General features: G+C 43.2%; 1 protein-coding gene across 13 annotated transcripts in view; it reads left to right on the top strand.

Annotated features, from left to right (window-relative positions):
• Positions 1-15,301, top strand: part of exd3 (exonuclease 3'-5' domain containing 3) — a 390,852-nt gene that overhangs the window by 68,780 nt on the left and 306,771 nt on the right. For 11 of the 13 annotated variants that reach the window (XM_060841203.1, XM_060841204.1, XM_060841205.1 and 8 more), the window contains one exon: positions 11,240-11,304. The exons of 1 other annotated variant lie outside the window; for it this stretch is intronic. In XM_060841203.1, coding sequence (XP_060697186.1) covers positions 11,240-11,304 — 65 coding nt within the window. Of the gene's footprint in view, positions 1-11,239; positions 11,305-13,990; positions 14,407-15,301 lie in introns of those variants that run through there. One more of the 13 variants, XM_060841216.1, reaches the window with a different exon arrangement.

Here is a 15,301-nt window from a genome sequence, read left to right as displayed (position 1 = left end):
TGGCTCTTGTTGGGATATAGTTCCGCTGTCACTGGCTCTTGCTGGTATATAGTCCCGCTGTCATTGGCTCTCACTGGTATATAGTCCTCCTGTCACTGGCTCCCGCTGGGATATAGTCCCGCTGTCATTGGCTCTCACTGGTATATAGTCCGGCTGTCACTAGACCCTGCTGGGATATAGTCCCGCTGTCACTCGCTCTCGCTGGGATATAGTCCAGCTGTGACTAGCTCCTGCTGGGATATAGTCCTGCTGTCACTGGCTCTCGCTGGATATAGTCCGGCTGTCACTAGCCGCTGCTGGGATATAGTCCTGCTGTCACTGGCTCTCGCTGGGATATAGCCCAGCTGTGACTAGCTCCTCCTGGGACATGGTCCTGCTGTCACTGGTTCTTGCTAGGGTATAGTCCTGCTGTCACTGGGGTACAGTCCCCTATGCACTGACTTTCAATGGGGTGTAGTTCCACTTACTCTGTCTCTCACTACAGTTTGATTCTGCTCTCCATCTCCGTGGGGTACTGTTACACTATGATCAGTTTCTCACTGGGGTACAATTCGTCCCACTCTCGTAGAATCATAGAATCCATACCCTAACCTATTACTCTATATTTCCCCCTGTGTAATGCAACTAACCGACACACTGTGGGCAATTTAACAAGGCCTGTCTCTCATTAGGGTGTGATTCGTCCTGCTCTGTCTCTGACGGGATACAATTCATCCTGCTCTGTTTCTCACTGGGGTACAGTTCGTCCTGCTCTGTCTCTCACTGGGGTACAGTTCGTCCTGCTGTGTCTCTCACTGGGATACAGTGCCATGCAAACTTGATGGGGTGCAGTGCCCCAGGTACTGGTTAACTTTGGAATATGCAGAGTGTTATGGGTTTGCAATAACTCTGTTAGTTGTGAACTGCTTGAATGAACTTCTTCATTGGAGTTGATTAGAAGTGTATATGACAGTGAGGTCACTGAAACCATTGTGCTCACATTTACTCTGGGGGGACTAGAGTGCTATCACTTGATGAGTAATTGAGAGGCTCATACTAATATCCTGGAGGCTTAGGTTCAAAAACCATCATGACAGATGGTGGAATTAATGAATCTAAAATGTAAACCTAATTTGAGTAACCGTGACCATGACAATAATCAGCTATTGTCATAAAAACCCATCTGTTTTACTTTTGTCTTTCACGGAAGGAAATCTGCTGTATTTTCCTAGTCTGGCCGACACATCTCCAGACCCACAACCGTGTCGGTGACTCATAATTGTCCTTTGTAATACCTCAATAAGCCCCTCAATTCAAGAGTAATCAGGGATGGGCATCAAATACTGGCCACAGCTGTAACACCCATATCACTCGTGAAGTAAATTAAATATAGTTGACTCCACTGTTCTTTCTCTGTGGCCCAAGAAATGTCTCCTTTTTTGAGTGTATACCTCCAAATGCTTTTTGAAATATACCAATAAATCAGCCACCAGAACCAGGGGTGCAAGCATCATACCATATAAGAAGTCATGGTGTCGACGGAGGACAACAAAATCTTCCCCCCCTAGTTTTTTTTCTGTCTTAACAATGAAAGGAAGATAGATCGTTGATGAAAAAGCTGAACATGGTTGGGCTTGAGGAACCCCTACAGCGATGTCCTGGAGCTGAGGTGACTGATCTTCAGCAACCACAACCAACTTCTCTTTTGCTTTTTGTGTCTCCAACCAGTGGAGAAACTTTCCTCCGCAGTTACCACTGACTCAAGTTTTGACAAGACTTGTCGAATCCACACCAGTCAAATGCTGCCTTGTTGTTAAGAGTAGTCACTTGTACCTCATGTCTGCAATTCAGTTCTTTGGTCCATTTTCGGACCATGGCTACCATCACGTAAGGAGTCTCAAGGCTCAAACAAGCAGTGAAGAAGAAATCTTTCATAGCAACTCAAGAGATGTCTGTATGCAACAAAAGTAGACTCTAGCTTGTCAGGCCTATATTTGACACCACGTCCATAGCAAAATGGTCAAATGGCAAAAATAAAACTGAAATTTCCCAACCAGATAATTTGAGATAGCAACAAATGTTGGCCTTGCTAATGCACCCACATTCACACCCAAGAATAAAAAGAAAATCCCTAGGATAATGCAAGTCAGAGATGACCCCACACTTAGCTGAATGAGAAAGTGGATAGACTCCAGTCTTGTGCAGACCACCAAGACATCAGAGTTGATTCTGATATCTGTCTCCAGGCTGTAGTATCCTGGTTCGTCACTTATCCTTGGTGCTGAAGATTGATGCTGCTCAGAAACTGACCAACTTCTAGAAAAGTGGGCATGGTGTTATAATTACATTGTCAATCAGTTGTGATCCACCAGTGAAGAAGTAATCAACAGTCTGAGATGGTTGCCATCAGCTGCCCTCGAGATAGCTCTCCCATGCTGTTAGAAACAACAAACTCAAACAAAACCCCTGTCAGGAGACTAAGCTTGAAGAGCTGCTGCGACCAAGCTCAGGCCCAGAAGAGGCCAACTTCATGAAGCTGCTGCTAATTCAACTGGGACTCACAAAGGACCATGAGCATGTGTGTCAACCTGTCACCATCTAAAGAACACTCTGCCATCTGGTTTTCCTTCAGCACTAGGCAACTTCATTTTGAACCACGTTATACTGAATTTACCATGTATTTGCACACTTACAATCTGTCTAAATCACCTTGCAGCTCCTGTGCATCCTCCTTACTGTTCTCATTGCCATCAAGTTTTGTGACTTCAGTAGCCATGGAAGAATTACAGTCAAAAAAGTGTGGTGCTGGAAAAGCACAGCTGGTCAGGTAGCTTCTGGGGAACAGAAGAATCGACATTTTGAGTGTAAGCTCCTTATCAGGAATTCCTGATGATGAACTTATGCTAAAAATGTCTACTGTTCTGCTCCTTGTATGCTGCCTGATCGACTGTGCTTTTCCAGCACCACACTTTTTGATAATCTCCTGCAGCTGCAGTCCTCAGTTTCTCCTAATGGAAAAATTACATGCAATTCCTTCATCCAAGTCAACCATCTGAAGGTTTCACACATCATTAACTCTGTGTTGCCTCTTTCAAGTCCAAAAAAAATAAGGAGATGAAATCCTGAAACAGCAACTTGTCAAGATTGCAGTTACCTATCGTATCCTGTTCTACTTGACCAGAACTTTTCTGGGTAAAAATCACTTTTGCAGTCTCTTATGTACCCAGAGGAACCCTACTAAACCCCTCAGAAGATGTACATATTCATCTTTAAAGAAGGTCATGGTTGATTTGTTTGTATTTTGATTTAAGAAATTCAATGCAGCTGACTGTATACAATGGATATTAACGTTTTACTCTTTTGTCTCGAATTTGTGACACTCAAACAGTTTAAATTAGAGAATCATTGTCAATTTGCTTTTCTATGGTGAGTTTATCAGTCCATGTTTTCAGCGACTGGGTCTGTTCTGAATCTACCCACTTGTCACGGTGATGGTATCACACAACATGATGAAGGTTATGTGGATGTTGTGTGATACTATCACTGTGACAAATGGGTAGACCACAACAGAAGCAATAACCACTTGAACCACATCCACACTGTAAATACACTTGAGTGGAAGTAGTTTGGCAGTGCATTTACTGACACCGCCAAACATGTAGTGCATCTGACAAATCACATGTCCTTTGAAAGTGAGACACTTGCCTCTTGCACAGCTTCAATTTAGTCTTTCTCCATGTGGTCCAATGGGAATAGGTATCTGCTCATTTGAGTTTCTCTATTTTCAGCTAGTCCACCACAAACCAGGATGTGATGAAAGCACAGATTCCTTGAAAATTGCGTTTAGCTGATCCAGTGCACATATGTTGGGATTCCCGATGACTTGTCTTTCAAATGTCTGGTGGTTCGTTCGACATTGTGAACTCATTCACTAAAGGCAGCCATTGACATTTGCACCATGTAATTATGTTGCAGCAATCTAGATGGGCCACAGTTTCATGCATGTGTATTTATTGAACATATGAACTTGTTAGAACTTGTGAAGTTGACTTCAGTTTTAACAATGCCATATAGACGGTGTTACGATAGGATCTGCTCATGGTCCAGTTCTTGATAACATTTTCATTAATTTGCAGGATAAATACTTTCAATAGAATGAGCTCTAACCACCTACTCTTGCATAATTCCAAAACATTAATGATATGTTTACTATATTGGAATTTCCTTACACACCTCAAAGGACTTCACCCTGTGCTCACATTCACCTTTGAAATGGAGCAGTCCAAACAACTCTTGTTCCTCCAAATGTTAGTTGAGAAACATGCTAATGGGCTTGCTGCTGTCTACTACAAGCCCATTTTCACCATGTATGTTGGGATTCCTGTCATTCCATGTGCCATAAAATTGGCTTTATTGACTTAAATGTTGTTACTTTGGTTCTGTGCGGGGTAAGTGGTAACAGCATTCTTTGGCACATTGCACTCTCTTTTGTTTCTTGCCAGATTCTGCCCCTTGCTTGAAGGTTTCCCTGATCTGCACTTGTCAGGTATTGTTTGGCGAGTTCTGTCTTCTTTTCCCATTGAGTGATGTCCATGTTACTGTCACTGTTAATGAGGCTTACATCCAGAGGGTGAAATATATTTTCTGCCAATCTCAGTTGTGTCTCTGTTGCAGTATCATGGAGGTGCCTCTGATCTGTTCTTTACAACTGTGTCTCCTGGGCCAAGGATCTTACTTAGCCAACACTGGTGAAAGATGTCCAGCTCCTTGCTTTGCTGGTATTCATTGCAATTGGTACTACAATGGACATGTACAATTGTACCTTTAATCGACAGCCATGTTAGTGGTGTGGGGATGCCTACACCATCTGGAGATGCTGAAAGCCGATGATACTTTGCCAGCTTTTGAGTGAATGTTTATCTTTACATCTCCCTCTTGAGAAGTGTTGCCTCTGGGTAGAGGAAGTGAGGAACATCCTCAATGTTCCATTACTCACTCACAGAATTCGGGATGGGAGTTGTACAGTGTGGGGGCATGGTGTCTTTGTTGCTATCCAGTCATTGCTGTCTTGGTCTTTTCACAGAAGATGCATAGTCCGCCCTTAGCACCTAGTGGTCTTTGAGAATATTCTCCATTGTGTTGTGTGGCAGTATCACCATGCTAAATATAACAGAATTTGGACAGATCTAACCACTCAAGACTTGGCATCCATGAGGCGCTGTGAACCATCAACTGCAATAGAACTGTATTCCAGCACATCTGTAACCTCAGGTTCAAGGATATCCCCCACTCAACCATTACCATCGAGCTAGGAAATCAATCCTAGTTCAATGAAACGTGTTGGAGGGCATGCCCAGGCATAACTGAAGGTGAGCTATCAACCTGGTGACACCACTAAATAGGACGAGAACATAGAACAGTACAACATAGTACAGGTCCTTCAGCCCTTGATGTTGTGCCAACCTTTTATCCTACACTAAGATCAAACTAACCTACTTACCCTTCATTTTACTATCATCCATGTGCCTGTCTAAGAGTCGCTTAAAGTCCCTAATGTGCCTGACTCTTCTACCACTGCTGGCAGTGCACTCTTTACACCCACCACTGTCTGTGTAAAGAACCAACCTTTTACGTCACTCTATAAACCTTCATCCAATCACCTTCAAATTATGCCCCCTCATGATAGCCATTTTTGCCCTGGGCAAAAGTTCCTGGTCATCCACTCTGTATATGCCTCTCATCATCTTGTACACCTCTATCAATTCATCTCTCATTCTTCTTCATGACAATGTAAAAAAGCTATAGCTCACTCAACCTGTCTTCATAAGACACACCCTCCAATCCAGGTAAATCTCCTCTGCACCCTCTCTAAAGCTTCCATATCCTTCCCAAAATGAGGCGACCAGAACTGAACACAATATTCCAAGTGTGGTCTAACTAGGGTTTTATAGAGTTGCTGCATGACCTCGTGCCTTTTAAACACAATCCCCCTGCTAATGAAAGCCAACACACCATATGCCTCTTAACAACCCTAACAACTTGGGTGGTAAATTTGAGGGATCTTTGGACATAGACCCCAAAATCCCTCTGTTCCTCCACACTGCCAAGAATCCTGCCTTTAATCCTGTAACCTACATTCAACTTCAACCTTCCAAAATGAATTACTTCACACTTTCCCAAGTTGAACTCCATCTGCCACGTCTCAGCCCAGTTCTGCATCCTGTCAATGTCCCGCTGCAACCTACCACAACCCTCCACATTGTCCACAACTGCATGAACCTTCATGTCATCAGCAAACTTATTAACTCACTCTTGCATTTTCCCATCCAAATCACTTATAAAACTCACAAAGAGCAGAACAGATCCCTGCAGAACGGCACTGGTCACCAAACTCCAGACTGAATATTTTCCATTTACTCCTGCCCTTTGTCTTCTATGGACCAGCCAATTCTCTATCCAGACAGCCAGATTTCCCTGTTTCTCATACCTCTTTATTTTTGGAATGAGCCGACCATGGGAAACTTGATCAAGCCTTGCTAAAATCCATGTACACGACGTCCACTGCTCTACCATCATCAATGTGTTTTGTCACACCTTCAAAGAATTCAATAAGGCTTGTGAGATATGACCTGCCCCCCTCAAAGCCGTGCTGACTACCTCTAATCAAATTTCCTTTTCAAAATAATCATCAATCCCGTTTCTCAGATTCCTCTCCAATAACTTGCCCTCATCAATGTAAGACTGACTGCTCTGTAAATCCCAAGGTTATCTCGATTCCCTTTTTTGAATAAGGGAATAATATTTATCATCCTCCAATCATCTGGTGCTACTCCAATGGACAGTGAGGACACAAATCATCGCCAAAGATGCAGCAATCTCTCTCCTCACTTTTCATAAAACCTTAGGTATATCCCATCTGGCCTCGAGGACTTATTTACCCTCCTGTTTTCCAAAGGTTTCAGCACATCCTCCTTCCTATCATCAATCTGTTTGAGCATATCAACCTGTTTCACACTGTCCTCACAAAGACAAGGTCCCTCTTATTAGATTAGATTACTTACAGTGTGAAAACAGGCCCTTTGGCCCAACAAGTCCATACCGACCCGCCGAAGCGCAACCCACCCATACCCCTACATTTACCCCTTACCTAACACTACGGGCAATTTAGCATGGCCAATTCACCTGACCCGCACATCTTTGGACTGTGGGAAGAAACCGGAGCACCCGGAGGAAACCCACGCAGACACGGGAGAACGTGCAAACTCCACACAGTCAGTCGCCTGAGGCGGGAAATGAACCTGAGTCTCTGGCGCTGTGAGGCAGCAGTGCTAACTACTGTGCCACCGTGCCGCCCATGGCTTCAGTATTAGTGAATACTGAAGCAAAGTATTTATTAAGGAAATCCCTTACCTCCTCCAACTCCAGGGACAAATTCCCTCTATTATTTCTGATCAGCCCTACCCTCACTCTGGCCATTCTATTGTTTCTCACTTAAGTATAGAATGGTTTGGGGTTTTCCTTAATACTGCTAAGGCTTTTTCATGCTCCTTCTAGCTCTTCTAAGTCCATTTTTCTGTTCCTTCCTAACTACCTCGTAACCCTCTAGAGTCCTGTCTCTTAGAGTCATAGTGATGTACAGCACGGAAACAGCCCTTTGGTTCAACCCGTCCATGCTGATCAGATATCTCAACCCAATCTAGTCCCACCTGCCAGCACCCGTCCCATATCCCTCCAAACCCTTCCTATTCATATATCCATCCAGATGCCTTTTAAATGTTGCAATTGTACTAGCCTGGTATTCTTGCTATCTGCCCTGATGAGTGTAAGATCATTTGTCAGTTTTAGTTTGCTAAGTTTTCTTTATCCAAAAGTATTAAAGGATGTATGGCAAAGGCAGCTATCTAGAATTAGCTCAGAGACCAGCCACTTTTCATTGGTGGAAACAGTCTCTGTGGGCAAATGACAAACATCTGTTCCTATAGCCCTGTATGTTATTAAAAAAAAGTGTTGTTTAAACATCAACCTGTTTGGGGGTTATGGATAGGGTGAATAGCCAAGGTCTTTTCCCTGGGGTGGGGGAGTCTAAAATTAGAGGGCATCAGTTTAAAGTGAAATGGGAAAGATTTAGAAGGGATCCTAAGGGGCAACATTTTCATGCAGAGGGTAGTGCACGTATGGAATAAGCTGCCAGAGGAAGTTCTGGAGGCTGGTACAGTTACAACATTTAGAAGGCATCTGGATGCATACATGATTAGGAAGGATTTCAAGTGATAGGAGGCAAATGGGTCTAGGTTAATTTAGGATATCTCATTAGCATGGGTGAGTTGCATCAAAGGGTCTGTTTTCATGCTGTATATCTCTATGACTCTATGGTATGACACACCTATTTGGCAGATGGAACTTGAACTTGGATCTTCTGGCCCAGAGGTAGGGATACTACCACTGTGCCATGAGAACCCTTTCCAATATGTTATATAGTGACAGATACTCCTCAAAATATACCCAGTGACACTGTTATACACAAATGTTTCGTCCCCTTTCTAGGTGACATCTTCAGTGCTTGGGAGCCTCCTGTGAAGCGCTTCTGTGCTGATTCCTCCGGCATTTATACTGGTTTGAATCTGCCACTTCCGGTTGTCAGTTGCTGTCCGCTGCAGTGGCCGGTATATAGGGTCTAGGTCGATGTGTCTGTTGATAGAATTTGTGGATGAGTGCCATGCTCTAGGAATTCCCTGGCTGTTCTCTGTTTGACCTGCCCTATAATAGTGGTGTTGTCCCAATCGAATTCATATTGTTTGTCACCTGAGTGTATGGCTACTAAGGATAGCTGGTCGTGTCGTTTCGTGGCTAGTTGGTGTTCATGGATGTGGGTTGTTAGCTGTCTTCCTGTTTGTCCTATGTAGTGTTTTGTGCAGGACAAAGGACCCGATACTCAGCATGAGCAAAACCAACGTAGTGTACAAAATCCCATGCAAGGACTGCACAGTTGGTACTAGCCACGAAACGACACGACCAGCTATCCCTAGTAGCCATACACTCAGATGACAAACAACACGAATTCGATTGGGACAACACCACTATTATAGGGCAGGTCAAACAGAGAACAGCCAGGGAATTCCTAGAGCATGGCACTCATCCACAAATTCTATCACCAGACACATTGACCTAGACCCTATATACCGGCCACTGCAGCGGACAGCAACTGACAACCGGAAGCGGCAGATTCAAACCAGTATAAATGCCGGAGGCATCAGCACAGAAGCGCTTGACTGGAGGCTCCCAAGCACTAAGATGTCACCTAGAAAGGGGACGAAACGTTTGCAACAAAAACTCCCAGCTCAGCGAACAGAACCACAACAATGAGCACCCGAGCTACAAATCTTCTCACAAACTGTTATATACAGTCACAGAAAACAATCCTGTTGTACAATAATACCAGACAGTGAGAATGGCTCTTATTATCTGTCTAGTACTGTGGAGATGCCTCTCCCAAATTGTTGTACTTCATGTATTAGGTAATTACAGACTTTTGGATAATAAGGATCGTCCCTCTTAGGCTGATCCTGTTGTTATTGATGTCTGTATGCTTCCAGCAGCATTTCTGGATCATGAGGAGGAACGGCTGTTCTGTGGGATTTTCTTCAAACTCTTATCTAGGCGACATCTTCTAATTTGAGTCCAAGTGGAGACTGATCTTTCGTGATCTTGATCTCTGCCTTGGATGAAACCTGCCACCAACCAACTATTGGACTGAATTGGAGTAGGAATGCAAAGAATGTTAATTTCAAGCTCACCGTAGAAGTTTGAGAATTTGCATTGACCATGGAGCTTGAGTAGTTTGGTGCAGTGAAGATTCACATGTGAAACTGGGATGTGTAGTGCATGCTGGTGGCACTCCAGTGTAATAGAGGGAGTTCAAGGTGCTGTCGTACATTTGAGGCATGAAACAGAAGTCTTGTCTGCACCTTGGAAATTGCGAGTATTCTTTGCTGAATAGCAGGAAGGTCTTCCCCAGTACAGCTTGCTGGCAAATGTTTATCCTTTAATCAATGTCACTCACTCATTCTTTGGTCATTTTCAGAATGCAGTTTGGGAGTTTGCTGCTGCATTTCCTACTGAAATAACATCAAAAAGTACCTTAACAACAACAATAATAACTGGTATTCATATAGCACTTTTTAACGTATTGCAAAGTGTTCACAGGAAGCTTCAATGTGAGGATTAGACAGACAGCTTTTTCACAGCTACTCCCAAGGCTTTTCATTGCTGGTTCAGCCCTGGTGAAATATCCCTTCTTGTGCTTGCATGCCCCCCTTGTTTTCCTACCTATCATGACAGCACAACCAAGTTTAAAGCCTCGGTGCATTGGATCACGAATTCCTGAGTTATTACACGGATGGCCCACACTGATGAAAATAAGCAACACTTGGAGACATCAAAGTTTGCGCTAATTGCTTGGCAATCCACTGCAACAATCTGATTGCAATATCATGTCCCTATGAGAGGTCACGAAAGCAACCGCTTGTATACTGAGCTTTGGTCAGGGCATGGATTTGAATTTCCCTTTCACTTCCTAGAACCTAGCTCTTTGGGGCATTATTCAGTATTTCACCTTGGGAACGCAGGAAGCAAGAGAAAAGAAATGGGTTGGATGAGGAGAGTAAAGGAGAGGGACAGGAAAAGGAGGTTGCGAGGGGTGAGATGTGTGGTGGTTGTGGGGAGGTCGAGATGGGGGAGGTCACTATTGAACATGACCTGGAGCACCCCTTATACTGTTATCTAATTATTAAATTGCTGATCTTGGGCTGTTTTGTCTTCCAGTGATATTGCCATTAAACAGGAATTATGGTGGTAAGGGAGGGAGAACAGGTGGAATCTAAAAGGAAAAGGCAGAGAATGGGGAATAATGTTAAATGAGAAGTTTACTAAACAAACCCATCCTGGCTGGCTGCAAACTGTGCCAAGCTGCGTCTCCATTGATGTGCTGAACACAGGATGGCAATTTGTTTAACAGTGTGAAAATATACCCTTTGCATTAGTGAGTGGGGACAGTCCTGCGAGGATTAATAAAACCACTGAAATGGTAATGTTTGTTGGAGGTTTGTTTGCATTGTGAATGAGGTTCAGCTGCTAATCTTGAGTGACAGCTTGAAGGTTAATAGTTTTCAAGGTGGCACAAAGTGCCCATTCTATGCTCAGTAACAATACCACAGTGTTTCAAGTGCATCCTGTCACAGGCAATCAATCTGCTTCTCCCCAGGCCTGGACCCTCTCCACTTGCTGGATACCCTGCAAGTACTTTGGACAAAGAAAGATATTCATGAGGTAAGTCCCCTATTGATGGAACCTCATAAAAGATCTTGGGATTTATGCAGCGCGGGTCTTCTGCACTAATACGGGGAGCCATGATTTATGCAAATTTGTGTTGAGTTACATTAAGTGGGTTTTCATTGGTAACAGTGTATCTGAGGGTGGGGGAGTGGGGTTAACTTGATATAATGAGATTCATATCATGTAACATGATGTAACTGATCACATGTCTCTGACATCAGTAAGAGAGAAAACATCAGTCTAGAAAACGCATGTGAAGGGAGAGGTCTTCGACACTATATTTGAGAAACCACGGTGTGCATGTTTGAATAAAGGCGTGTTACAAAATATGAGAGTTGGAGAGCCTGAGTTAGAGATAAGGAGTAAGCAGTCTAAAAGGTGGTGTATATGCAGACACCCGAGCCTGAGATATTCCATACAGTTATCTCCCCTGAGATATTCCGTACTGTTCTCCCCAAGTGCAGGGAGCAGTAACAAAAACAGAAATTGTTGGAAAAAAATCAGCAGGTCTGGCTGCATTTGTGGAGAGAAATCAGAGTTAGCATTTTGGATCCAGTAACCCTTCTTAGAACTAATGGAAGCTAGGAATGGTTGGTTATTATGCAGAATGTAGGGTGGGGGTTAAAATAGGTGGTCTAGAGCCCAAAGAGAGAGAAGGCAACATCCTACTCATTCTGGGTTGAAAATGTGTTGCTGGAAAAGCGCAGCAGGTTAGGCAGCATCCAAGGAACAGGAAATTCGACGTTTCGGGCATAAGCCCTCCAGCATCTGCAGACCTCACTTTCTCCTCAAAGATTTTAACCTACTGCGAATCCTCTTGCAAGGATGCCTTCCTTGAAGAAGCTCCTCCAGCATCTGCAGACCTCACTTTCTCCTACTCATTGTGGATATCATGCCAGTTAATCTCTGATCTGCCTCCAAAGCATTTACGTTCTTCCTTAAATAATTTCAAACTGTACACACTACTCAAGATTTGGTTTCACCATCTGTAGAACTGAAGCATAATATCCTTAATTTTATGTCCAATTCTTCTTGTAATAAATGGTAACATCCCATCAGTTTTCTTAATTACATGCTGTACCTGCATGCTAACCTTTTGTGACACATATGTTGAAATACCTAAATCCCTCTGCACTTTGGAATTCTGCAGTCGCACAGTAAAGGGCCCTTAGCCTTTCAGGTTTGCACTACTCAAAACCAATGACCAAAATATTATAACTTCATTTTCCAGCACTTTTCTAGTCTTGTATACCCTCGCAACACAAGTGTATATCTAAATGCTACTAATATGTGATGAGGTTTTCTGCCTCAGCCATCCTTACGGGCAATGAGTTCTAGATTCCCCAGCCTTTGGGTGTAAATCGTTCTCCTCACATTTCTTCAAAGCCTTCTGCCCCTTACTTTAAATTTATGCCCCAGTCGTTGATCACTTTACCAAGGGAAAATTTATTTTTCCTGTCTCATTGTTAGCAATCACTTACTAATAAGTTTGATTATTCACCAAGAAAATTCCATGCCACTGCTTATGGGATCTCTGGGTCCTTGTATGGCTGATGATCCTGAATCTTGGAGCCACATCTCCAGCAACACGTTTGACAGGTGTTTCTGGGAGGTGGAACTGGTCCTTGGCCTCGGGTTCATCGGCATTCCTTTCTCAAGTTGTTTTTCTGCACTTCCTTTCGTCGCTGGGGATTCTCAAAGAATTGTGACCATTCATACAGGAGTATCCTCCAAGTTGGGCCCTACTGAACAAATTGACATCTATGTTATATTTCTTGAGGCAAGACTTTAGGGAGTCTTTGAAAATACTTCTTTAGTGCTTCTCTTGTTCGAAAGCTACCTTAGCTGAGCAAAGAAGATTTGTTTTGGCACTTGGAACTTAGCCATCCTAAGAATGTGCCCGGCCCAGTGAAGTTGGTTTTGGATGATTTTGTCCTTTGCTGGTGGTATTAGTTGCTATTGGTTGGTGCTGTTAGAAGAGATCTGATGCTAGTATGCCTGTCCTTCCAGCTGATGCAAAGAATCTAATCACAAAAAGCAATGATGGTGCTTCTCAAAGGTCTTGAAGCAGTGTGAATTTGTAGGCCAAGTTTTGGAGATATAGAAAAGAGTCGGAAGGGTGAGTGTTGTGTACACAAGGATCTTGGTATCAGCATGGATGTCCCAGTTGATGAAGACTCCTATTTGAAGACAGTGCTTGTACGTTGGATGTGATGTTGAATCTCTGCACGGATGCCTTAGATGAGAGGTAGCTTCCCAGATAAGGGAAATGTCCATGTTTGGGAGAATTTTTCCATAGATCTTGAAGGATGGAGCAGAACTTGACTTGGATGTGTTGGTAAAGGACTTGACTATTTTTGAGATTGAAGCTAAGATCAATTCTTTGGTATGCTTCTGCAAAGGCGTTAAGTGAGGCTTGAAGGTTTTTTTTGAGAGAGCAGGAATGACATTGCCATCCACATATTGAAGTTGTACAAGTGAGGTTAGTGTTGTTTCCTTCTTGGACTTCAGCCAGTTGAAATTGAAAAGTGTACTGTCCATGTTGTAGACAATATCCACACCACTGGAAAGCTTGTTCTTGACACGATAAAGAGTGGTTGCAAAAATATGACAGAATCCTTTGAGGTCCTTTTCTCTATTTCAGTGAGGATCATTATCGATATCTTGTCATGGAGAAGATGGAGAACATTGATGAATTTCATTGGACCGTTGGCCTTTGACACGGTCTTCCATGGCATTTTCCAATTGACTGAGTCTAAAGATTTGGTCAGATCAATGAACTCTGTGTAGTTTGATTGGCCTTGTTCCTGGCATTTCTCTTTGGGTTGCCAAGCGGTGAAAATCATCTCCATACTTCAATAATTTGGTTGGAAACTGTACTGTCTTTCAGGAGCGATTTCCTTAGAGACTGGAAGAAAGAGCTGAGCAATGATCTGGACAATGCTCTTCCCAGAGGATATTAGGAAGACATTTTAGTAGTTCCCACTGTCTATTTTGTCTGTTTTCTTGAAGACAGTGGCAATGGCGTCATTCCTGAGATTGGCAGGGGTTTCTTCTTTGTCCAAGATTTTAACGTGCAGTTGACAGAGATGGCAGGTAAGCTTTTCATCTCTAAATTTGAAATCTCTGCTAGAATTTAAACTACTCCTGTGGGTTTTCCATTCTACATGTATCTAATGGAGTCTTTGACTTCTGCAACACTGAGTGGGAATCGAAGATCATTTTTGATAGGAAGTTGAGATATTTCCTCAACCACATCTTCATTAATGATTGTATTGCAGTTTTAGTAGTTCTTCAGTGTTCTCTCCATCAGAGGCGGATTTTTACTCTGTTTCTCAAAAGAGTGCAATCCTTACTGCACACCAGTTTGAGGCCAAGGGTGTTGCCTTGGTAGAATATAGAACATAGAACATTCCAGCGCAGTACAGATCCTTCAGCCCTCAATGTTGCGCCGACCTGTTAACCAATCAGAAGCCCATCCAACCTAAACTATTCCATTTTATCCATATGTTTATCCAATGATCATTTAAATGCCCTTAAAATTGGCGAGTCAACTACTGTTGCAGACAGGGCATTCTACACCCCTGCTACTCACTCAGGAAAGAAATTGCCTCTGACAACTGTCCTATATCTATCACCCCTCAATTTAAAATAATGTCCCCTCATGCAATCCATTGCCATCTGAGGAAAAAGGCTCACACTGTCCACCCTAATCCTCTGATTATCTTATGTCTCAATTGAGTCACCCCTCAACCTTCTTCTCTCTAATAAAAACAGCCTCAAGTCCCTCAGCCTTTCCTCATAAGACCTTCCCTCTAACCAGGCAACATCCTCGTAAATCTCCTCTGAACCTTTGCCAAAGCTTCCACATCCTTGCTATAGTGTGGTGATCCAAACTGCATGTAAAACTCAGAGTGTGGCTGCACCAGAGTTTTGTACAGCTATAACATGACCTCGTGGCTCCGAAACTCAATACCTGTACCAATAAAAG

Source organism: Hemiscyllium ocellatum, chromosome 21 (assembly GCF_020745735.1).
Source record: "Hemiscyllium ocellatum isolate sHemOce1 chromosome 21, sHemOce1.pat.X.cur, whole genome shotgun sequence".
In the NCBI taxonomy this organism is placed as follows: Eukaryota; Metazoa; Chordata; class Chondrichthyes; order Orectolobiformes; family Hemiscylliidae; genus Hemiscyllium; species Hemiscyllium ocellatum.
The sequence above is the reverse complement of the archived record's forward strand: the minus strand, read 5'-3'. Positions and strand labels throughout refer to the sequence as shown.